General features: G+C 38.4%; 1 protein-coding gene across 1 annotated transcript in view; it reads left to right on the top strand.

Moving 5' to 3' along the window:
* LOC113044548 (voltage-dependent T-type calcium channel subunit alpha-1H-like) overlaps nucleotides 1–24,957 on the top strand; it is an 87,099-nt gene that overhangs the window by 40,884 nt on the left and 21,258 nt on the right. Inside the window, exons 8-14 of the mRNA XM_026204628.1 lie at nucleotides 122–214; nucleotides 1,661–2,321; nucleotides 5,600–5,949; nucleotides 17,263–17,414; nucleotides 17,499–17,684; nucleotides 18,812–18,929; nucleotides 21,368–21,523. Coding sequence (XP_026060413.1) covers nucleotides 122–214; nucleotides 1,661–2,321; nucleotides 5,600–5,949; nucleotides 17,263–17,414; nucleotides 17,499–17,684; nucleotides 18,812–18,929; nucleotides 21,368–21,523 — 1,716 coding nt within the window. The remainder of the gene's footprint in view (nucleotides 1–121; nucleotides 215–1,660; nucleotides 2,322–5,599; nucleotides 5,950–17,262; nucleotides 17,415–17,498; nucleotides 17,685–18,811; nucleotides 18,930–21,367; nucleotides 21,524–24,957) is intronic.

Raw genomic sequence — 24,957 nt, 5'->3', positions numbered from 1 at the left:
CTGACCTAGTTTTGTGGAAGTGATGAACAATATCTGAAGGGCTTTATTATAAGGAATGTGTGCATGGTGGATGTCGTTACCTGTTTAATCCTGTTTAATCCTGTTTGTGTTTTCTCATCAGGTCATCACGTTAGAGGGATGGGTGGATATCATGTACTATGTCATGGATGCGCATTCCTTTTACAACTTCATCTATTTCATCTTTCTTATCATTGTAAGTGCACAGTAATTATTTAACTGATACGTCTTACTCTCTTTTAACATGTCTGCTTTCATTAGTTGCATGGAAATGGCTTTTGCTATCATCAGCTGTGTAATTTACTCAAGTAATTTTACTTGATAACCACACTTAAAGAGATGAAAATTCGGTCATAATTTCTAAGGAATTTATAATTGAGCAATATTGAAACTGAATGCTTGTTCTTAAGAGACCTACTGAGTTACTGTAAGTACTACATTACTAAGAAGAAAATCAAACTTTTTATACAATCTTAGACTTTAATGTACACATTTAACGGTCACCATTGTATTAAATCAATTAGAATTGTATGTCTTACTAAAGTCACATCACATTAATCTGTTTTAAACTATAATCAATTATGACCAAGTTTAGTGATCAGTAAATACTACACTGTATAAGCAATTATTAAATCATCTGCAGCTAAAAATAATTATTAAACAATTTCTGCTAGCTTGTTGTAGTCTGGTGTGCTCTAGCGAATTTAAAAAACTGTTTGATTTACAGACTTTGTGCATGAAATGTATTAACAGCGATTAAGAATATGTTTTTTTGGTTCTTGAATTTATAACATTTTTAATAGTTATTATTTATGTACTTAAATCTGGAAACACTTTTTGTAACTCTGTATTTTTAGATACTTACTATGTGTAAACCTTAAAACTAAGTTTGCTAATTAGAAAAAACTACACTTTAACTACTGTTCAAAAGATTAGGAATAGTAAGATTTATTGTTGTTTATGAAAGACGTGTTTTATGTTCATCAAAGCTGTTCTAAACTGTTCTATTTATATATATATTTTTTAATATGTATTTTTCCCTGCGGTTTTCATAATCATTACTCAAGTCTTAAATGATTCCTCAGAAATCATTCTAATATGCTGCTTAAGAATTTTTTTTTATTATTATGTTAATAATAAATAATGATAATTGTGCTCCTCAATAACAGTTGTTAATAACAATCAATAACGGTTGTGCTGCTTAATATTTTTGTGAAAAGTATTACGCTTTGAAGTAATAATGAATTAATTAAAAAAATACTAAACCCAAACTTTTGACAAGTACCCTTTTTAGTCTATCATTTAGAAGTGATACAAAAAACTTTTTTTTCAGAGTTGTAAATTAAACAATAATAATTGGATTATGTTTTACATTGTTTTATTATTTCAATCTATCTATTTAAAAAATGTCACATTTAGTGCAATGTGTTACTTGCTGTTCATGTAGTTATTTGTAAATTTAAGAAAATAGTTTTCTAGCTTTTCTTTAAGTTTAGTCTTCATAAACATGCCATGTAAATCACAGTATTATTGTTGAGAAGACTGTCAAGGTCAAGAAATGCAAGAAATACTAGGTACCTCGTAATCCTGCAATGTTTTGGGCCTATCTCTGTAATATAGTCATATTTTGTTTTGTCCACAGGTAGGCTCCTTCTTCATGATCAACCTGTGCCTCGTTGTCATAGCAACACAGTTCTCCGAGACCAAACAACGTGAGAACCAGCTGATGCAGGAACAGCGGGCTCGTTTTCGTAGTAACGAATCCACCTTAGCTAGCCTGGCTGAACCGGGATCCTGCTACGAAGAAATGCTAAAATACCTTGTCCACATTTGCCGCAAACTCTTCCGACATGCCACACGCCTCTATGGCGAATTATGCCACAAGAGACGCAGGGGTGTGGCCAATCCTAGCAGCTCCCACCCAGTGGGCGGGACTAATCGATATTGGAGTGACAGTGGGACAAAGATGGGTCCGGCCCAATACTGTATGCTGCATTATCATCATCATCCCCATCAGCATCAACATTACATCAGCAATGGGATGGAAATGAAAACCCTCCATCTTGATAGAGATGCTCAGAATTCCAAAAAGACCTCATCGCTCCCTCTTGCACTACAAAATTTAAAGGGTTTGAGGCTCGGAATTAACTATCCCACCATCCTGCCCTCCAAATTATACGCAAACTCACAAACTCGATCACATTCGACAGGTGGAGTCAAAGCACCGGCTTTCCATCATGGACTTAACGGCAGGAAGATCTCCGTTTGTAGTGGATACCATGACACTTACAAGTTGCAGCACGGTAAGAGCATGGATAAAGCTATGCAATTGCATTCATATATTAACTTCCAGAATACAAAATTGCTGATAATTTACTCACCCCTATGTCATCCAAAATATCTTTGTTTCTTCAGTCAAAAAGAAATTTAGGTCTTTGAGGAATACATTCTAGGGTTTTTCTCCATATAGTGGACTTCAAAGGGGAATCAACGAGTTAAAGGTCCAAATTGTAGTTTCAGTGCAGCTTCAAAGGGCTCTACACTATCCCAAATGAGGAATGAGTGTTATCTAGTGAAATTATTGGTCACTTTCTAAAAAAAATTTAATAAAATACAAATAGAAACTTTATATACTTTTTAACCTGAAATGCTCGTCTTGCACTAGCTCAACCGCGCGCATTACATAGTCATGTTGGAAAGGTCACTCGCAACATAGACAGAAGTACTGACCCAGTGTTTACAAAGTGAATGTGCAAAGAAAATCAATTGCCCTTTAAAAAAACTGGTAAAACAAGGTCTGACAATTATGAAGTTAGAGGAGAAAATGAGTTTTTCCCTTGACCCTACAATTTTGAACTGAAGTACACAGACAGAGAACTAACCACGCATTACTTTTTCAGCGTGATTGCGTAGAACGTGAAGTCATACAACCGCATAACAGAGCTAGTGAAAGACGAGTATTTTTGGTTCAAAAGTGTGTGTGTGTATATATATATATATATATATATATATATATATATATATATATATATATATATATATATATTGTCTTTTTGACTGAAGAAGGAAAGACATCTTGGATGGCATCTTGGATGGCATGGGGGTGAGTAAATTATCAGGGCATTTTTATACTGGAAGTGAACTAATCTTTAAGGTAATACTATATTTTGATAGTCTACTAAAAACATTCTACTAACCACAGGTAACTGCAACTACTTGTCAACTTACAGTGAGTAGAGTATTAGTATACTGTCTGCTTCCTATCTGCTAACACTTTATTTATTTGTATATTTATTTGTTTTTACATTACATGGTTCAAGCAACCCAATTCCGATTTTCTCCTCCTACGTGGCAGAGATCGGAAATGACACACGAACGTGTAAGCAGGAAAAAAGTACATGGATTCCAAAATTCTCAGATCAGTTTCGGGCCTTATTCATATGTGGAAATAAATCTTATATAATTTGGATATGTGCATTTGTGTCTGCTATGCAGACAGATCAGATATTCCCCTGTCAATGCAATTTGTACATCACTGAAAAAGCGACAGTGGTGAATGACATCAAATCAGGTGGACGCTTTTCCGGGTCAGTAAGCAGTGTTGCCAAGTCCGCAGTTTTCCAGTGCAATTGGGCTACTTTTACACTTTTGCCACGGGTTGTTTGTTTTTAATCTGTAGTTTAAAGTGATCTATCCTCCCTGCTTTTCAAAAGAGGTGAACCCTTGAAAACCCTGGAAAAACACAATTGGTTTTTGTTTTGTAGACCTGGAAACCATATCGGTACATTTACCCTGGAATGTTTCACAATGTGTGTATTGGAAATGCAGATATTGGATATGGGTCACACATCAGAAAAATTGAATATACTCAACAAGTCAATTTTGCAAGTATTGCCAAGTTATTCTGTTTAACCTTAACCCTAAACTAACAGTCTACTAATAATCCAAAGAGAGTTGCAAATTAACTGCAGTTAGCTGACTGACATGAGGTTACAAAGTGATTTATAGATAGTAGAATATCTAAACTGGACTATCAAAATTAAGTGTGAGCTATATGATTTGTGGATTAAAGGTTTACTTTTAGGGGCCACCACACAAAAAATAAATAAATAAAAATTAAACCTTAAGTACAAATATTGCAATCTCTGTGCAAAAAGTGAAATGTTTTGGGTCTGCTGTCATGTTTAAAATTTGACTTTGAGTTTGTGGATTAAGAGTAAATTCTGTCTCTGGGGTTTTAGCTTAATAACGTAGATAATGGAATTCTTTATTTTTTTTCTTGGCTTTGCGCACTTGACATGCCCTAATAATTCCAAATTGAATTGAGGGAACCGTCTGAACAAACTCACACACTGTCTAGTCATTATTTTTGTGCCTCTTGACTTTTGCCTGAAATTACCTGGTGAAGAAGCCTTGGGTTTTTCAACATCTTGGTCTAAATGTATTCATAACTTTGATTCGTTTCAGCATCCTGTAGGTTAAGTACATCCTCACCCACACTTCTGTGAAATTGCATTTAATAAATATAATCAGAGCTGGGTATTAACTGATTACATGTTACTTGGATTACGTAATCAATTAAATGCATCTTTGCTTAATGAAAGTATTTGTTTCTTTTTTTAAAAAAAAAATCTTACTAACCACAAACATTTAAGTGGTAGTGAATTTTAAATTGTGTAAAAAAAAATAGTCTTAAAACAGATTTCTTGTTAGGAATCCTTTAGGAAAGCCAGTGGCATTTAATTTCACAACAGTTTGAAAAAGAAAATCCTATAGCTCCCCTAGTAACCATATTATTCAAACACAATAACATTGGTGACAAAAACAGCAAATGGCAGAACAGTGATTTTAGTTAACACTAAAAACTATAAAATCTTAGAGAAGTCCAGTTTGATCCCATTAGGGTAACTGAAGAATTGGTGCCAAATTATTATTATTTAAAAAATTACTCACCGAGTCATGTACACATTCATTTTTTGGCTGGGTTTGGTATCATCAGTTAATATACCATATATTTGAAATGAACTAATATGTCAGTAATGCACATTGTGAATTTCATGTAAGAGATAATTGAATCTCAGGCACAGCATATGGGTCTCAAAAAGCAGATGCAAATTTTGCCCTGAATATGCGAGAAGGATAGTATCGATCACTTTTATCAAAGCAAATCACAGGGTTGTTAACTGTAATCAGGTCACTAATGCATCACTGGATTGCCTAATTATCTGGTTATATAACAAAATATTTTATGTAACAGGGAGGCTGGGGCTAGTTGTCACACTATTTACTGCAGTGAACATTTACATTTTACATTTACATTTATGCATTTATCAGATGCTTTTATACAAAGCAATTTACAAAAGCAGTTCGTTACAACCAACAATATTCGTAAAACACAATACCAGGTTTATTAAACAACTACTGTAGATTAGGAAGCAAACTAGAAAGTAGGAATATATTTATTTTGCTTTCTGTATAGACACATAGGAAAACATCGTAGGAAAGCATTTGTGTAGATTGGACTTGGACTAGCCCCAGCCTTCCTGTGTGTGATATTAAATACTGTCATCCTTCACTGCAGGTGTGTATCCTGGCACGTGCTCAAGTGTGTGTGTGGACACCAGGGTGGGACTGGTGTCTTCAGATTCATCCTCCTGCCCAATTTGTGCCCAGGAAGGCGATAGTGTTAATTGCGACTCCACCAGTGAATCGGACCCAGAGAAACAGGAGCCAGACATCAACTCAGAGCAGAGCAAAAGAAACCAGGATTTGGATGAAAAGGAGTCTGGGAATGAGAACTGTGTGTGTATGTGTGTTCAATATGCCAGAGCCATTTTGAGGCGGATTGTGGAGAGCGAGTACTTCAACAGAGGGATAATGATAGCAATCCTTATCAATACACTCAGCATGGGAGTGGAGTACCATGAGCAGGTGAAAATAATACACTCATTTACACACACCTCACAAATGAGGTTAATTAACATCTGAGTTGTTGTTGTTCCCGTTGAGTAGACCTGAGTTTATATTGTAATTGTTCCCAGATCATTAGATTCTGGTTCATTTACACTGCAAGTGATTTCCCAGTATCTGTGCGTGCATTCACACACAACCCGTAAAGGTCCCATAATGACACGTGACATTGTACAGTATGAGTTGAAAATGCTAGGCACGTTAACTTTCACTTAAGTTGGTGAGGCACTAACTGATCTCTGCTTCATTACAGTTTGCACATATTTTTTAATCGCGAACATTGATCTGCCTTCAAAACACCTGGTAAAACCGTCGCATGATAACGTGTGTCATCACTACGACACATCCTTTACGCCATTGGTTCTGGCTATTGTTCACACAGAGCTCGTTCCGGGACTGAACCCGGAAATGTTACCAGGTCCCCAACCCGGGATCGATCCCAGAATCAATCCCAGGATGTGTTTGCATTCACAATGTTTTTTTTTTTTCTAGTTACCCCGTATATAGGTCTCTTCAGTTTCACAAACTGCTCAGATTTGCCTAAACTACATACGCCAAAATAAAAACGTGTAACTTAATTATAAAAGTATTAAAATAAACTATAACTTTTAGACTAAATAAAATAAACAAAAAAATGTATCAAGCTAGTTTGTTTGATTGTGATAACAATACCAATACTTATTACTTAATAATAATAATAATTATTATTATTATTATTATTTAAAGGGGTCATATGATGCAATTTCAAGTTTTCCTTTCTCTTTGGAGTGTTACAAGCCGATTATGCATAGGTAAGATCCCTGAAGTTGCAAAGACTAAAGTCTCAAAACCAACTAAATATTCTTTATCAAAGTTAACACTCTGCCACGCCCCCATAAAACGGCTCATTCAAACACGCCCCCACATGTCTACGTTACTATGTGGAAATATTTGCATAACTCCACCCCAAATGTTCACGCAATGAAAAAAGGCGTGGTTTCAGTAACTGCAGTTAGTGTTGAAGCAGCCATGTCAGGGAGATGCTGTGTGTATCTAGACGAAAGGAAAAGCACTTTATTTGGCCTTTCCAAAGTAGATGCATTTAGGAATCTTTTAGATTACTTAGAACAGAACAGCAACGCATTTTATGGACAACTGTTTTGTGAACCTAGGAGAAGAGGTTATTCTGACTTTGCTATGACAATCTGGCGCTTCTGAATCAGCTACTGTAAGTATGTTTTGTTATTAGTTTAAGTATTTGCTATTGACTGTTCAAATGCAGAGTTTTGTAAGGATATTTCAAAAAAGCATCATATGACCCCTTTAATATAGTACTTTACAAAAACATAATCCTTATTTTCAATACAGCAACACGAGAACAAATCCATTTGAACATATACCAATAATAAAAATAATACTTTATTAGTAGTAGGAGTACAGGAGTAGCAATTGTTAAAGGATATATAACATACACAGTTTCACCTAATCTCATGTTAATCTTGAGTACCTAAAGAGTAGTACTGCATCCTTCATATATCCAAAAAGTCTTTAGTTTTATCATATTTGTAAAAGAAAAATACAGCTTTCCGATTCTTTCCAGAAAAAGCCGAGCTCCTGGAGGTGTGCTGTGAGTGGAGCTATAATACTGATGTTTCGTGTTGTTTCCATTAACATATATTCACTTATGTGCTGATTTCCAACAAAATACAGAAATGTGATGCAATTGTACTTACATGAATGGGGTCTTTTATCACAGGGATGGCTCCATGTTTTAATAGCAAACGATGTGCAAATCCAGCGTCGAGTTTGGCCTTGTTTATAAAACATTCGTCACTCCAATGACAAAGGCACTTGCTACACTCCTTTGCTGCCCCGGAAAAACAAACTGCATCCACTGTTTATGTAATGCTGGGTTCTCGGAGAAGCTGAACACGGTAAATCCCTGACATCCAAAAATGCACTTATTTGGAGGCATTCCCGAACAAATTCTATGCAGCGCTGCCGATGATTTTGAAGCACATTGATGTGCGCGGTCCCGCTCTCCTCTGATCAATGTGTGTGTGCGGGCACGCTTTTCCAGGAGAAATGCTCATATAAGGACTTCTGTTCTCGTCTACGTCATTAGATCCGAGATCGGAAAAAAAACAGCCGCAACTTCCAACCCGGAAGTAAGATTTTCGGCACTGAAATTCTCAGTCATTCTTCTAAATCATTTTTTTTTAACTTTGGCCAAATTTAGCACGAGAATCCATCTCTTTAACATTGTAAACAACTCTCAATACACGAAACACCATTGTACCCCCCCTTTAAAGTAAAATATTGTTTAAAGGGATTTGTTCCAGTTGAAAATGAGGACTAAGCTTTAGTTGAATACTTAAATAAATTATGTAATTAAATGGATGGATGATGTTAGATTAAAAAATAATAACCTTCCAGTGTGTCTGTGTAATTTTGGATCTTAAACTATTGCATCTGTGCAACTTGTTAGTGACCAAAAATTTATTTGGCCCTTATTCAAATGGATTAAATGTGTGTGTGTGTGTGTGTGTGTGTGTGTGTGTGTGTGTGTGTGTGTGTGTGTGTGTGTGTGTGTGTGTGTGGGTGTGTGTGTGTGTGTGTGTGTGTGTGTATATGTATATATATATATATATATATATATATATATATATATATATATATCATTGTTATTATTATTTTACAAATTTCAATTGTGTGCTTTAAAAGTATGTTGATTTAAAACTTATTTAAAACGTTAAAACCCAAAATACTTTCTCCTGGTAAGTTTAACATCTAATATGTAAAGAGGAAACATATTAACATATAAAAAACAACCATAATGAATACCTCAGTTAATCCCCTGACATGAAATTGTGACTTTGAGCAATACCGTTTTCCTCTAATGTCAGTTTTTTGCTGACACATACAAATAAAAATTCCCAGTTTCAAAAACACTTATTGTAACACAACATGATCCCTCGGCACTGTGTTTGCGGTGTGACTCTATGCATGTTTTTGGCTCATATTGCATTTAATTAACCCCCTTGGTTAGGATTAGTGTGAGACTGAGAGGAGTCTGAGATTAACCGGTTTGAGGCAGAAGAGAGGACATTCACACTGTTGCCAGGGAAATGATTATTTACATTACAGTAGACACGGTTCATAACAGCGCTCGCCTGCTCTTCCTCGGCAAGAGAAAGAGGAGAAGCATAAATATAATGTCATGACAGTAACAACACTGTAGTTTAGCTTTTGTATACATTCCTTTTGTATACATTCCTGTTAGCAACGTATGTGTTACAAATTCCTCAGATAACATGACTTGCTAAGAAGAAGTTTTTTTTGGTAAGACTTTCTATGAAGCCCGTATTTATAAGGGTATTCTTAAGGCATTATAATGAATGCATAATGCATTATAAAAATATGTGTAATATGTTATATCAATTCATGAATAATCATAACAACAATATAATACATAATAATGCTTACGTACTGTGCTTGTGGTTATAAGTTTAAGAGTATGATTATTTATAACACACAATGAACTCCTATTAATCCTATCTACTTCATTTACAGTATAATGGACTGTATCATATCTTGACATTGTTTAATTAGGATCTGCGCAGTATCTTATATACAGCTTGTGAGTGGTTAGATGTTGAGTATTATTTGAGTCTTTCTGTGGAGCTAATGTTAAATAGTTGATGTGAGCTTAATACTCCAACTGAAAAAAAAAATGCAATGTTTTATATGGTTACATTTTATTTTGATGATCCCCTTAATCAATCGACTGCAAGCAACTTTCAACTTAGCCATTTAACTCTCATTAGAGTATCAGTATGCTCAAGAATGGTAGAATCTAGCATGGTAGAATAAGCTGAAGTATAGTCAGTTTATCTGTTGGTTGACCATCAAAATAAAGTGTTAGCATATATTTACATTAGCAGACATACTAATACGCCAATGAACGCTAGTTGACATGTAGTTGCAGAGTTACTTATTAACAGTTGTCTAAAGGGTACCATCAAAATAATCAAACTAATATTACAATACAAATAGTTCAAAGCAAATGTGTCATATTACACATTCATCTGATCTGGTATCTGATCTTATGACTGTTTGATATAATTTTTATTATTATTATTATTATTATTATTACCACTATTTATAAGTGGTCTTAGACCACTTTAAGTGAAGTAGCATCAGAAAAATGGCAATATATGAGACTTATAATACATTATAACTGTGAAAATATAATCCATTGTAAAAGTGGATGCATCATTTTCATTGTGTTATAAATCAAGCTATAACCACAAATAAGTGAATATTATAATATATCAAAACTTTTATTATGAATATTCATGATATGATACAATATATATTAAGTTCCTTTTCGGGAACTCGAGCTGCGTCGTAAAACGCTTTGGGGAACGTCCCTGACGAGACCGACTCTGAATATCGTGTGCAATCTGTCCAATGGACGAGCGTGACGTCACGGAGCGGGGTGACGTAGCGACCAGGAAGCTATATAAGCACGTGCCGTGCAGCTGGCTTCAGCTTCGCTCTGTCAGCAAGCGCTCTGTGTGTGCATGTTAAACAGTCTGTCCCGTTGGTCCTATTTATTGTTGTCTGTCTCTTAGCCATAAAAAGATCGCTAATACAGCTCAATAATGCCTAAGTCAAAGCAAAAGACCAAGTATATGAAGGGCGATTCGAAGTTACATCATCGCTTGTGGGCAAAGGTTATGTGGCAGCAGGTCAGGCTGGGGCTTGCCTTCACACCATGGCAGTCCTTCAAGCTTATCAGGCCGACCTGCTGAGAGATATCGATGAGGGGGAGGGGATTAAGTCTGAAGATATCGATGAACTCAGTAAGACCGCTGATCTCTCCCTCCGCGCCACTAAAGAGACCGCTCGCGCGATTGGGCGGTCTATGGCAGCCTTAGTGGCCGCGGAGAGGCATTTGTGGCTGACCCTGTCAGAGATAAAAGAACGAGACAGGGTCTGCCTTCTGGACGCCCCGCTCCAGGCCTCGGGCCTGTTTGGCGACACAGTCAACACTGTCGTCGACAGGTTCCAGGAGGCACACAAACAGGCGGCGGCGTTCCAGAATTTCCTCCCTCGTCGCTCTCGTGGTGCATCTGGGCGGGAGATCACCACGCCACATACCGGCTCCTCATACCGGGAAGCGCAAAAACAGAGTGTCGCCGCTCGTGTTCCCCCACGTCGGGACCGAGGACCCCAGCGACGCTCTGAGTCAGGGACTTCCAGAGTTAAAAAGCCCGATTTGAGAACAGTTATCGAGGCCCGGAAGTCCTCGACGAAAAGGTCCTGACATCAGGGTCCAGAGGGTAGCCCCTACTGGGGTAGAGCGCGGTCCACCTCAGTATACGGTGCCCGCCTCACCTCAGTGCCCTCAGGAGGTCGGCCTGCCAACCCTGCCAGAGTTTCAGGGCGCAGCGGCCTCCAGCGAGTACTACTCCCAGCTATTTCCGCCCGTGAGCGCAGCGGAGCTGGGATGCTCGCCGCCCCTTCGGGGGCCTCTTACACCAGAGGTCAGTCTCGAGAGACTGATTCCCTTAGTAGATTATTTAGCAGCGTGGAAGCTACTGCCAAATGTATCTCATTGGGTCCTGCGTACAATAGAAAAAGGCTATTGCATTCAGTTCGGTCATCCACCACCGAAATTCAACGGGGTTACACCGACTGTGGTCGGCCCCCGGCAGGCTCTGGTTATGGAACAAGAAGTGAAAGCCCTATTAAGGAAGGAGGCCATCGAGGTGGTCCCTCCTCTAGACAGGGAATCCGGATTTTACAGCCGGTATTTCATAGTTCCAAAGAAGGATGGGGGGTTGCGTCCGATCTTAGACTTACGTCTCCTGAACCGCTCAGTTATGTCACTGAAGTTCAAAATGCTCACTGTCAAGCAGGTTGTAGCTCAAATCAGATCCGAGGACTGGTTTGTCACCATAGATCTCAAAGACGCATACTTCCACATATCCATCCTTCCACAACACAGGAAGTTTCTGAGGTTCGCTTTCGGGGGCAAAGCTTATCAATATCGAGTACTTCCCTTCGGCCTTGCACTCTCACCCCGCACGTTCACGAAGTGTGTAGATGCGGCTCTGGTATCCCTCCGTATGCAGGGCATCCGCATTCTAAATTATATCGACGATTGGTTGATCCTAGCTCAATCAGAGCAGATGGCGGTTCGACATCGAGATGTCGTTCTCGCACATATGGGAGCTGGGTTTGAGACTAAATGCCAAGAAGAGTGTACTTTCTCCAGTTCAGAGAACCACCTATCTAGGCGTAGTGTGGGATTCGACCACGATGCAGGCACGTATGTCTCCTGCGCGGATCGAGTCGATCCTCACATCAGTCGAGAGAGTCAAAGAAGGCCAGTCACTCACTGTCAAACAATTCCAGAGATTGTTAGGGCTGATGGCAGCTGCGTCCAACGTGATACCTTTTGGCCTGCTGCACATGAGACCCCTACAGTGGTGGCTCAAGTCCAAGGGCTTTTCCCCGAGGGGAAATCCACTTCGATTTATCAAGGTCACGCGGCGATGCCTTCGTGCCTAAGACATGTGGAAGAAACCTTGGTTCTTGAATCAGGGCCCGGTGCTGGGAGCTCTTCGTCGCCGTGTAACGCTAGCGACAGACGCGTCCCTCACCGGTTGGGGTGCGGTCATGAGTGGCCACCCTGCCCGCGGTCTGTGGAGTGGTCGCCACCTGACGTGGCACATCAATTGCCTAGAGATGTTAGCAGTCTATCGAGCATTAAAATATTTCCTCCCAGACCTGAGAGGTCACCATGTGTTGGTGCGCACCGACAACACATCAGTGGTCTCTTATATCAATCACCAGGGGGGTCTGCGCTCAAGCCCCTTGTACAAGCTGGCATACCAGATCCTTCTCTGGTCCCAGGGCAAACTCCTCTCGATCAGAGCAGTGTATATTCCTGGGAGATTGAATGTGGGAGCAGACATACTGTCGAGGCAGGGGCCGAGGCCCGGGGAATGGATGCTTCACCCCGAGGTGGTGAAGCAGATATGGAGAGTGTATGGCAAAGCTCAGGTGGACCTCTTCGCGACTCGAGAGACATCGCAATGTCCCCTCTGGTTCTCTCTAGTTCATCCAGCTCCTCTGGGACTGGACGCTATGGTACAGACCTGGCCGAGGCTTCGTCTGTACGCTTTTCCCCCTATCGCTCTGCTCCCGGGAGTTCTGGCGAGAGTACGCCAGGACGGGGTCCGTCTTCTATTAGTAGCCCCGTTCTGGCCGGGCCAAGTATGGTTCTCAGATCTAGTCTCGCTCCTCGACGGCTCTCCGTGGGAGATACCGATCAGGACAGACCTACTCTCACAGGCGCATATGGAGCCAGAAGAGTCTCAATAAAGATAAATGCACACACTACAGTCACATATGCACACATAGGATTCATACATGCACACACATAATTCATAAATACACACACAGGATACACAAATGCACACAAAATTCACAAATGTACACACAAAATTTAAAAAGCACAGAAGATTTACAAATGCATACAAAATTCAGAAATGCACACAAAATTCAGAAATACACACACAATTTAGAAATGCAAACAACATTTACAAATGCACTCAAGATTCACAAATGCACAGGACAAGATTCAGAAATGTATTTCTGATGCACACACACATATATCTTGATTTACAAACTGCTTGCGGTCTGTGAACTTCACTGCATTTGTGTGTGAATTTTGAGACTCCCTTGACTTGGCTCAACACACAAATGCCTTTTTTTAAACAGGGAATGATCTGCAACCAATCAGATATCTCCCTTGTTTTAGCCAATCACAAGAATGCACCCCACGTGGGGGATTGTTTACTTATAAGTCAATCAGCGAACGACTCACTTTCCTCACGCAGCGAACGACTCACTTTCCTCAGCGAACGACTCACTTACCTCACACAGCCGGCGACTCACTTTGCGCAGCCAGCGACCCACTTTGCGCAGCGAACGACTCACTATCCTCATGAGTCACGCAGCGAACGACTCACTTTCCTCACCCAGCGAGCGACTCACTTACCTCACGAGACACGCAGCGAACGACTCATTTTTCTCAGCGAACGATTCACTTTCCTCACGAGTCACGCAGCGAACGACTCACTTTCCTCACCCAGCGAGCGACTCACTTTCCTCAGCGAACGATTCACTTTCCTCACGAGTCACGCAGTGAACGACTCACTTTCCTCACCCAGCGAGCGACTCACTTTCCTCAGCGAACGATTCACTTTCCTCACGAGTCACGCAGTGAACGACTCACTTTCCTCACGCAGTGATCAACTCACTTTCCTAAGCGAACGACAGCCGGAGACCCACTTTTCGCAGCCAGAGAGCCACTTTCCTCTCGCAGCGGACCACTGACTCTCTCTTCATGAAGGGACTGAATATTATAATTAAAGTGATTTCTATATTGCATCCAAAAGAATATTTAGATATATTTAAATATTCATATAGGTTTAAACATTTTTTTTTTTTACTTTCATTAAAATATTTCAATAAAATGAAATAATTGCCTATTGCAAATTTATGAATCCATGGTTAACTTTTTTTCTGCAGTCACTGGGCTATATGTATTGAGACATTTTTAAATTTATATTTAGTAAAAAATAATAAAAAATAAACCTGAATTGTAATCTAAACATCTGTATTTTCATACAATTTAATACAATTGCTGTGTGAACACGTTCATGTGATTGGCTTATAAGTAAACAATCCCCCCAATGGGGTGCATTCTTGTGATTGGCTAAAAGAAGGGAGATATCTGATTGGTTGCTGATCATTCCCTGTTTAAAAAAAAGCATTTGTGTGTTGAGCCAAGTCAGGGGAGTCTCCAAATTCACACACAAATGCAGTGAAGTTCACAGACCGCAAGCAGTTTGTGAATCAAGATATATGTGTGTGTGCATCAGAAATACATTTCTGAATCTTGTCCTGTGCATTTGTGAATCTTGTCCTGTGCATTTGTGAATCTTGAGTGCATTTGTAAATGTTGTTTGCATTTCTGAATTGTGTATGCATTTGTGAATCTTCTGTGCTTTTTAAATTTTGTGTGTGCATTTGTGAATTTTGTGCGCATTTGTGCATCTTGTGTGTGTATTTATGAATCATGTGTGTGCATCTATGAATCCTGTGTGTGCATATGTGACTGTAGTGTGTGCATTTATCTTTATTGAGACTCTTCTGGCTCCATAGGCGCAGGGCACGATAATTCACCCTCGCCCGGAGTCGTTCAAGCTGTGGGTGTGGCCCCTGAGGGGGCACATCTGTTAGCAGCTGGTCTCTCAACTGAGGTTGTTGAGACCCTACTCCAATCCAGAGCTCCCTCTACGAGGAAACTGTACGCCCTGAAGTGGTCATTCTTTACTTCATGGTGCAGAGATCGCCTCCTTGACCCTGTTAACTGCCCAGTTGGTACAGTTCTGGAGTTCTTACAAGCTAGGCTCTCTGCGGGGTTATCCCACTCCACCTTAAAGGTGTACGTGGCGGCCATAGCTGCTTTCCATGTCCCTTTCAATGATCAGTCAGTGGGTAGACACCCCCTAGTTACACGTTTCCTCCGAGGTGCACTGAGGCTGAGACCTCCGGTACGGTCCCGTATTCCCCCATGGGATTTGGTTGTGGTTCTAGAGGCTCTTTGTAAAGCTCCATTCGAGCCAATACAAGATATCTCAGATAGACATCTGACACTTAAAACTGCCCTGTTACTGGCAATCACCTCACTAAAAAGAGTTGGAGATCTCCAGGCCCTCTCGGTGGCCCCTACCTATCTAGACTTTGCCCCTGGTATGGCCAAAGCATTCTTATACCCTCGAGCGGGTTATGTTCCAAAGGTTCCCTCTGTAACGCCACAACCTATCGTACTGCAGGCCTTTTGTCCTCCTCCCTTTCGGGAGCCAGACCAAGAGAAGCTAAATTGTATGTGTCCAGTGCGAGCACTGAACGCATATGTCCACAGAGCTGCCCTGTGGAGAAAGTCCGACCAATTGCTTGTATGCTACGGTCCTACTAATAGGGGTTCTCCTGCCACCAAGCAGACCCTTAGTCGTTGGATAGTCGAGGCTATCAACATCTCCTATGAGTCCTCTGGTATTCCCCCCCCTTTGGGGGCCAAGGCTCACTCTACTCGGAGTATGGCGGCCTCCAAGGCCTTCTCAGCAGGTGTGTCCCTCTTGGACATCTGCAACGCTGCGGGGTGGTCCACGCCCTCTACATTTGTCAGATTCTACGATCTTGATATGCGAGCCACTCCGGGCTCTTCTGTTCTCTCGTCCTAAGCTGTGCTCTTCGGATACACACTAGGCAGGGCTTTGGTAGTCTGGCAGCGTTGGCATATCGTTCCCCAAAGCGTTTTACGACGCAGCTCGAGTTCCCGAAAAGGAACGTCCCAAGGTTACGTATGTAACCCTAGTTCCTTGAGGGAACGAGACGCTGCGTCGCAGAGCCATACTCCCGGCACCCCTGCCGGCGCTTGCTTCCCTACTCGAAGCTGAAGCCAGCTGCACGGCACGTGCTTATATAGCTTCCTGGTCGCTACGTCACCCCGCTCCGTGACGTCACGCTCGTCCATTGGACAGATTGCACACGATATTCAGAGTCGGTCTCGTCAGGGACGTTCCCCAAAGCGTTTTACGGCGCAGCGTCTCGTTCCCTCAAGGAACTAGGGTTACATACGTAACCTTGGGACGTTTTTTTATAATGCATTATGCATTTGTTATAATGCCTTAAAAAAAACCTTATAATGTATTATTAAAACGGGCCTCATAGAAAGTGTTACCATTTTGTTTTGTTTTGTTTTTTCTGGTAGACATAAAGGTTCACATAAATTTACATTAGGTGTTACTAGTGCTACAATTAATTGTGATTAATCGCATCCAAATTAAAAAGTTTTTGTTCACATAATATATTTGTTGGTACTGTGTATAGTTATTGTGTTTATATAAATACACACACATACAATAAAATATTTACTTGTATATATTTATATAATTGATATTACAGAAAAATATTTATAATATATAAACATTAATTTTTTCTCAAATATATACATGTATGTGTTTGTATTTATATAGACATAATAAATATACACAGTACACTCACATATATTATGTAAACAAAAACTTTTGGTTTTTAGTTTAGATTGAACTTTTAGTTTCATTTTGGATGCAACTAGTTGACAGCACTAGTTCTTATGATGTATCACAGAAAACTGGACTAATATTGTATATCCGTTCTCTCTTTCAGCCGGATGAGCTGACAGACGTGTTGGAGATCAGTAATATTGTCTTCACTAGTTTGTTTGCGTTAGAGATGCTCTTGAAGCTTTCGGCCTGTGGTTTGTTCGACTACATCAGCAACCTCTACAATATCTTTGACGGGATCATCGTTATCATCAGGTTCTCTGCTGTTCTGTTCGCTGTATATTTGTTGTAAATACTGTGTATTTTGACCACACACGTTCTGTCTGTTGGGTTTTACAGTGTGTGTGAGATCGTTGGACAGGCAGACGGTGGGTTTTCGGTTTTGCGGACGTTTCGTTTGCTAAGGGTGCTAAAGTTGGTGCGGTTCCTCCCTGCTCTGCGCAGGCAGCTGGTGGTCCTGATGAAGACCATGGACAATGTGGCCACCTTCTGCATGCTGCTGATGCTCTTCATCTTCATCTTTAGGTTTGTATGAAAGTTCTTCCATAAAAGAAGTAGTGACTGTGTAGTACTGACTGAGAGCAGAGTCATTCTGTATATACTGTTTCCCAGTTGGTTTTTTAGTACATTTGAAGGAATATGATTGGTCATTCAGTTCATTTTCATTTTCCAAAGCACAACATTATTTCATTATTTCAATCCCATCACATGTACTGTATTTACTCATAATACCAGTGTTAGTTAATACATCGGTATACTGTTTTATTTTTTTTATATATATTTTGAATTCATATTTTAGATTGTGTCACTTTTTTATTTTAATAATTTCAAGTTTTAGAAATTTTGTTGTTTTAGTTTTAGTTTTAATAAACAGTTAGTTTTAGTTATTTTAGTAATTTAAACTTTAACTAAACAAAAGTGAGAAATGTTGCCTTTGCATAGCTGAAATGAAGTAGGTTTCTTTGGTAACAATATTTTTTAAGTTCCAAATCTCACTTTTAACTAGATGCATATTAACAAGCATATTACAAGCATATTGGCTGTTTATTAGTATCTGTAAAGCACATATTCTGCATGACCATATTTTAGGTCAACCCCATACCTAAACTTAACAGCTACCTTGCTTACTACTAATAAGAGTTGACTGAGGGAAAAAAGTAATGATTGTTTTGTAATAGCTTTACATTTATTTAATGATAATAAAGTCAAGTAAGCATAATACATATTTACGTCACCTTTAGTGTACATTGTCATAATGGTTAATTTCACTACTAAACTAGCACATATGAGCATTTTACATAGTATTTTTAGGAAAATAAATACATTTGACAGTGAATATTGTATGATATTTTAATTTCAATAATAAAAAAAAAATATATATATATATATATATTTCTGTGTTAATAACACATTAAAATATAATAGGCGTGAAAGGGAACTTGCTTTTTTGATTAAAAAAACTTGACCGCTCTTTCAAATAATCTGACTAAAGTTCTGTATTGTAATAATTATTATATCGGTTTTAAGTTGTGTGTCGAATGTTATTTAGGAATAACCCTGATATTCTTACATTTAATGCAGTATATGTTTTTCATTTTGTAACTTTTTCATGATTGTCACTCCCTTTTTTTCTCTTGTCTTCTGTGTTTTAGTATATTGGGAATGCATCTGTTTGGGTGTAAGTTTACTCTGCGGATGGAGAATGGAGACACTGTGTCGGACAGGAAGAACTTTGACTCACTTCTTTGGGCCATCGTCACTGTATTCCAGGTCAGAAGATTGCAATAAGCAATATATGGATGTTGTATTCTGTTAATAGTTGGAAATACTACTTTGTGCTCAAGTAACACAGATCCTCTTTAACTCTTTCCCCACCAGCATTTTTCTTTTTTAAGTTGCCAGCCACCACCAGCGCTTCTGATGATTTCACAAAAAATTGATGGCATCCAGTATATTTGGGTGTATGAATATTTGAATACGCAATACACCAAAATAAAGATCATAGCCTCTACTTTTAAACTAATTTAATTTTTTATTTTTTTATGTTTTATTCTAGCTCAAAGCATTCGTTTTTTTATCAATACTTTAAAATAGGTAGGTTTTATAAAAAATTCATAATTTTGAGCAAAAAGGTGAGAATCACATTTTTATCAAAAACTACATCTGGATAAAATTCAGTATGGTTATCAAAGCATAAATCCAGTAAATCGCTTTCCATCAACACCTCCAAAGCTTGCACAGACTATACCACTTCATGGATCAACATTTTATTCTGTAACATTATGTAGTTTTCATTTATATGCTGTCTATTTCTGATGATCAGTATTTCTCATATGCATCTGTTTACATAAGAGATTGCTGGTTTCTCCATAGTGTTCACATGTGTTTATAGTGTAATTATAGCGTAATGTGTAATAGCGCACCTTGAGTATAACAGTGAAAACACAAAAAGCCATAAAAACTTGTCAATGGCGGGCAAGCATTTTCTTTTAAAAGATGAGATAAGTCATCAATGGCGGGGAAGGAGATAATGAAAGATAAAACACTACACAACTAGTTTTTGAAGCTGCTGTTCCTGAAATCTGCAGTTTTGCTGAGCACCAGATGTCTGTAGGTCACTAAACTGACGGTTGAAATCTTACAGAGACTTGTATTCATAGTCCAGAAATAGCATTTTTAGTCTTCAGAGGCAAGTTTTGATTAAAAACTCACTTGTCAATGTAGGAACAGCAGCATTTTGCAAAAATGCTGAGGCAAGGGATTGTGGGTATTTAGCCTCCCCTAAATGAAGTAACAAATCCTTGGGTGTCAGAGCTAAACAGCCATTTCTGAAGCTGTACGTTTATATATTTATGAATATTTAAATAAGTTGGTCTCACATTGTTTGTAAAGTATTTAAGCAAACCTATATTTTTCTTCTGCCGTCTAAACATTAGTATATAATTCAGCTAAATGCTCAAATCCTCTTGCGGTCATCTGTCTATTAGGCAGCAGCTCAGATTTGCTGTATATTGTATGAATGTTTGTGTTTGTGTGTGTGTCAGTCATAATTTTAAGACTGGGATTATTTAAACTTCTACAAGTTGTGTCAGAGTTGAAATTGCTGAGGTCATCGAAACCTGCCCTTTATTACTGCAGACATGATGAGGTCATCAGACCTCTCCCTGCAGTATTGGGTAGTGTGATGAGGTCACCGGTGGTGACACTTGTGCAAATACTGATATGGTGCTGTATTAACTCCAGGCCCTGAGGGAAGCCATCGGAGTCAGGGTTTCTTCGGTCCCGGAAGCCTTTCATTTCCCTAATCTCTATTTCTGTCGGTGTGGGTGGGAGTGTGTGTGTGTGTGTGTGTGTGTGTGTGTGAACGTTTGTAAGCAGAATATAAACTGCAGACTGAACCTGCTGTTTTTCCTCAGTTCTAAATCAGTCTGCAGGAAGAGAGAGATGGTTCTGTGGTGGATGTCTGTGTGAAATGTGCTGGAGTGAAAACAAACTAGCAGTTGAATTGAAAATGAACCAAAAGAAAGTTTAAATGTATATCTTATATTACTTATTATTACTTAAGTCTAATAGGTTTAATTCAGTAATAATAATGTTGATATTTTATTAGGGGAATTAGCATTTTATGCTGGACAAACTTGTAATTTGTGTTTCATGAAAAAAAAATAAGAATAATAATATTGGTGACAATGATGATAATAATCATAAAATAGTAATTTTTAATAATATTGATATTTGTTTACATATTGTATTATTGTTTTATTTTTATTATTAGTATTAGTATTATTGTTATTATTATTGTATCAATATTGATTAAATTTTGTAAATCAGGTAAGTAGGACTGCAGTGAGAATAATTTGGCATAAAATGTCTACATCATGCACATTAATTAGTGCTCGGTTTTGGTTTTTCATGTTTTTAAATATATAATGTATAAATTAAATATACTGTTGTTTTTGTTACTATAAATACACCATTAATCATTATAGCCAAAATACTGATTCTTTCAAGGAATGCAGTACACATAGAGGTGTTGTTGTAATATATGCAATAAATAACATTTTGATGTTTTTAATAGCATTTAGACGCTTTATTGGTATAATAAACTACAGTATTTACCCACTCATAATGTAAGACAGTAGTTTAAAATGTGATGTTTATGCTAAAAATCACCAATTTGTGCTAAGAGTCGTCCTGTGTCTCTCCAGATTTTGACCCAGGAGGACTGGAATGTTGTTCTGTATAACGGCATGGCCTCCACCTCCCCCTGGGCAGCTCTGTACTTTGTGGCCTTGATGACCTTTGGGAATTATGTCCTCTTCAATTTACTGGTTGCCATCTTAGTAGAGGGCTTTCAAGCTGAGGTAAGATGTCAGATGTTGGACTAGGGGCTACAGTACAATATATGTTTTTTTTTTTTCTTAAAATGTTTTGCTTGAAAATTGGGTTTGTAATATGTTTATTTAAAATAAATAAATACCAGTTCCTTTGATATTTTGTATCTAATGCAGCTTTGCAAAAATGAAAATTTGATGAAAGTTTACTCACCCTCAGGCCGTCCAAGATATAAAGGAGTTTGTTTCTTCATCTGAACAGACTTGGAGAAATGTAGCATTACATCATCTGCTCAACAATGGATCCTCTGCAGTGAATGGGTGCCGTCAAAATGAGAGTCCAAATGTTTGATAAAAACATAGCAATAATTCACAAATAATCCATAGCACTCCAGTCCATCAGTTAACATACTGTGAAGTGAAAAACTGCTTACAATAAATAAATCCATCAAGGCTTTTTTAACTTCAATCCTGTAATTCTAAATACATTATGAGTTCTCTGTTCGTTATGTTGCATTTTCCAGTGAAAAAGTGAGTGAATCAGTAGAGAAATATGCCTCGATCAAGCACATTTAGTAAAAACAGTCCAGAAAAGAAAATATCTCTTTGGATTTTGATACGAGAAACAACAGGGGATGGACTTTCACTGGAGGAAGCTTTATTATGGACTTTGGACCTTATTGAAGGTTTTTTTTTTTTCTTCTTACAAACATGCAGCTTTTTACTTTTCAAGATGTTAACTGATGGACTGGAATGGTGTGGATTGGTTATGGATTATTGTGATGGTTTTATCAGCTGTTTAGACTCTCATTCTGATGGCACCCATTCACTGCAAAGCATCCAATAATGAGCAAGTGATGCTCAATTTCTCCAAATCTGTTCTGATGAAGAAACAAACTCACCGACATCTTGAATGGCCTGAAGGTGAATACATTTTCAGCACATTTTTATTTTTGGTTGAACTAGATTCTCTAAATTCTCTGAAGTCTCTAAATCTTGGGTTCTACTACTGTAACTTCCTGAAACTACTTCCTCTAGTTTGAAACATCTGCTTGAATCCACTGCACAACTGAATTAGATATGGCCATATTGCGTTTAATTGAGTTTCCAAGAGGGGATTTTTCATGTTAAGAGTGAGATGCTATCAGAGGACTAGAATTATTACACTCTAACTCAATTACAGCACAGTAACCATTATGCACACCATGAAAAAAAAGGGTTTCCTTTGAGCGCACATGGAAATTAAGAAACACGCTCTTGTTTCCTTTCGTTATTGGTGTCACATCAAAGAGATTGATTGTGTGGATTGGTGTATGTTTGGTTTGTGTGTGTAATTTTCATGTAGATGAGACTCATCTGCAGTGCACATGCACAGACGCTGAGCTGCAGCTGGTGTGGTGATGTGTTTCATGGGAAAACCCTTTCACTCAAACCTTCTGTTGTTCCTTTTTTCCTCTCCGTCTTTTATCTCTCTCTCTCTTTTGTCTGCAAGGTACACATATCACACACATACACAATGGACACTTAGTTAAACAATACTCAAATACACATTTACACACACTTGTCTGGTTGTTGCTGCCGGAAATTGCAGATTCTCATTTATTCCTGCTTTTTTGCTCCTTGTTCCATTACTTTAAAAAATAAAATTTAATAGGAGATTTTGGAGTTCAAATGAAAAAATCTCAATGGCTGTTTCTTGTGTGACATAACCCATCTAGGAAGTACACAACCTAGTTTGTTTTGGTATTGAACAGAGAACTTTCACAATAAAATCTGTTCCTGTTGGAATTTTATTTCAGCTGAAATATCCTGTTTCACTCAAATAAAAACCTTATGGAAAGTGGCATGCACAGGCGGGGGTGTGGCCCTGGGGGCTTGAGCTGCCCCTTTGAGGCCCTTTCAGTTTGGTCTACCCCGGTCCACGATTTCTGCCGGGGGTAGGGGTGTGCTATATGAAGAGTTTTGTTCATGCTTTTGAAGAAATATCTTTGTATTGTTTTACAGCGCGCATTCTATCAGCTGCAGTTCTGGCGCCGCCAAATCAATATACTGCGACATACATTAACATCAGTGTAAACTCAGCGGTAGAGTTATGCCTTGTCCAAATACCCACAATTTGCTGTCTTTGCACTAGATCACTTGAATACTAATATGAAGTATTTCCTGTATTTGGCACAAGTGTTCAAGTGAGGATGAAGACCACAAGAAAAACACGCTCTTGTTTCCTTTCAAGTTTGGTGACACATCAAAGATTGATTGTGTGGATTGGTGTATGTTTGGTCTGTGTGTGTAATTTTCATGTGGATGAAACTCATCTGCAGTGCATATGCACAGAGCCTGAGCTGCAGCTGGTGTGATGATGTGCTTCATAGGAAAATGCTTTTCATTATGTGATGGGACACACTTTAATTTGTGGTGCTTCTAATTGAGTAATAAAAACCAGTTGCAAATGAAGTACAAAATAAATACAGACTTCAAAAAGTCTCACGATTTATTTCCACAACATGATGCATGATGGGATACACTAAGCCTTTACATTTTTAAGATCTGGACAGTATTGCGCACGTACTTCCTGTCGCGAGCATGCACTCTTAAGTGGCCAAGACCGCAAGTGTGGGTATTATTAGGACAAGGCATTACTCTAATGGGACACTGCACTTGCAGTAATTTTTTTGCATCTGGTTTAAAGCCTTACTGGTTATTTAAACGTTTCCTTCGTGTGCTGTTCTGATGTGCGGTTTTTCTGAGCACACTCAAAGCTTGCGCATGAAAACGAAAAAGTCAGTCAAACTGTGCCTGATTACTGAACGAAGTTATGTTTTGTGCTAATACTGTCAAAACACACAAGGTTTATGTATAAACTCAGTTGGTTATGTGTAAAATAGAAGTAAACAACTAAAAGAAACAGATGTATGTGTGTATATTAGATGAGTGCAGGTCTAATAGGGACAGTAGGCTACATGCTGCCAACTGTAATTAAAGGGATATTTCACCCGAAATTGTTTATTCATTTACATGTTGTCCCAAACCTATATTAATATATTGCTCATGCTGAACACAAAAAAATTACATATTTTGAAGAATCTGGGTAACCAAACAGTTGCCACATTGACTTTGATAGTAGGAAAAATACTATGAAAGTCACTGTGGATCAGGAACTGTTTGGTTTTCCACCTTTTTCAAAATAGCATTTATGTTTAGCAGAAGACGGAAGCTCATTATGGTTTAAAACAACTTTTGAGTGATTTCATGAAGGTCTAAAAAAATAAAACACTAACCTATTTACATTTTAGGTTAACTATTCCTTAATGTTAATAAAAAACCAAACACAAAGAGAAAAATCAATCAGTACTCTTGACTGAAAAACTTTAATACAGTTGCTTTAATAGGAATGAATGTATATAGTGTTTTATTATTATACTTGTTGATAAAAATTTTTGGGAACAAACCCATTTCCGGTTAAA

Source organism: Carassius auratus, chromosome 26, assembly GCF_003368295.1.
Source record: "Carassius auratus strain Wakin chromosome 26, ASM336829v1, whole genome shotgun sequence".
Lineage (NCBI taxonomy): Eukaryota > Metazoa > Chordata > Actinopteri > Cypriniformes > Cyprinidae > Carassius > Carassius auratus.
This window is presented reverse-complemented; position numbering and strand designations above follow the sequence as displayed.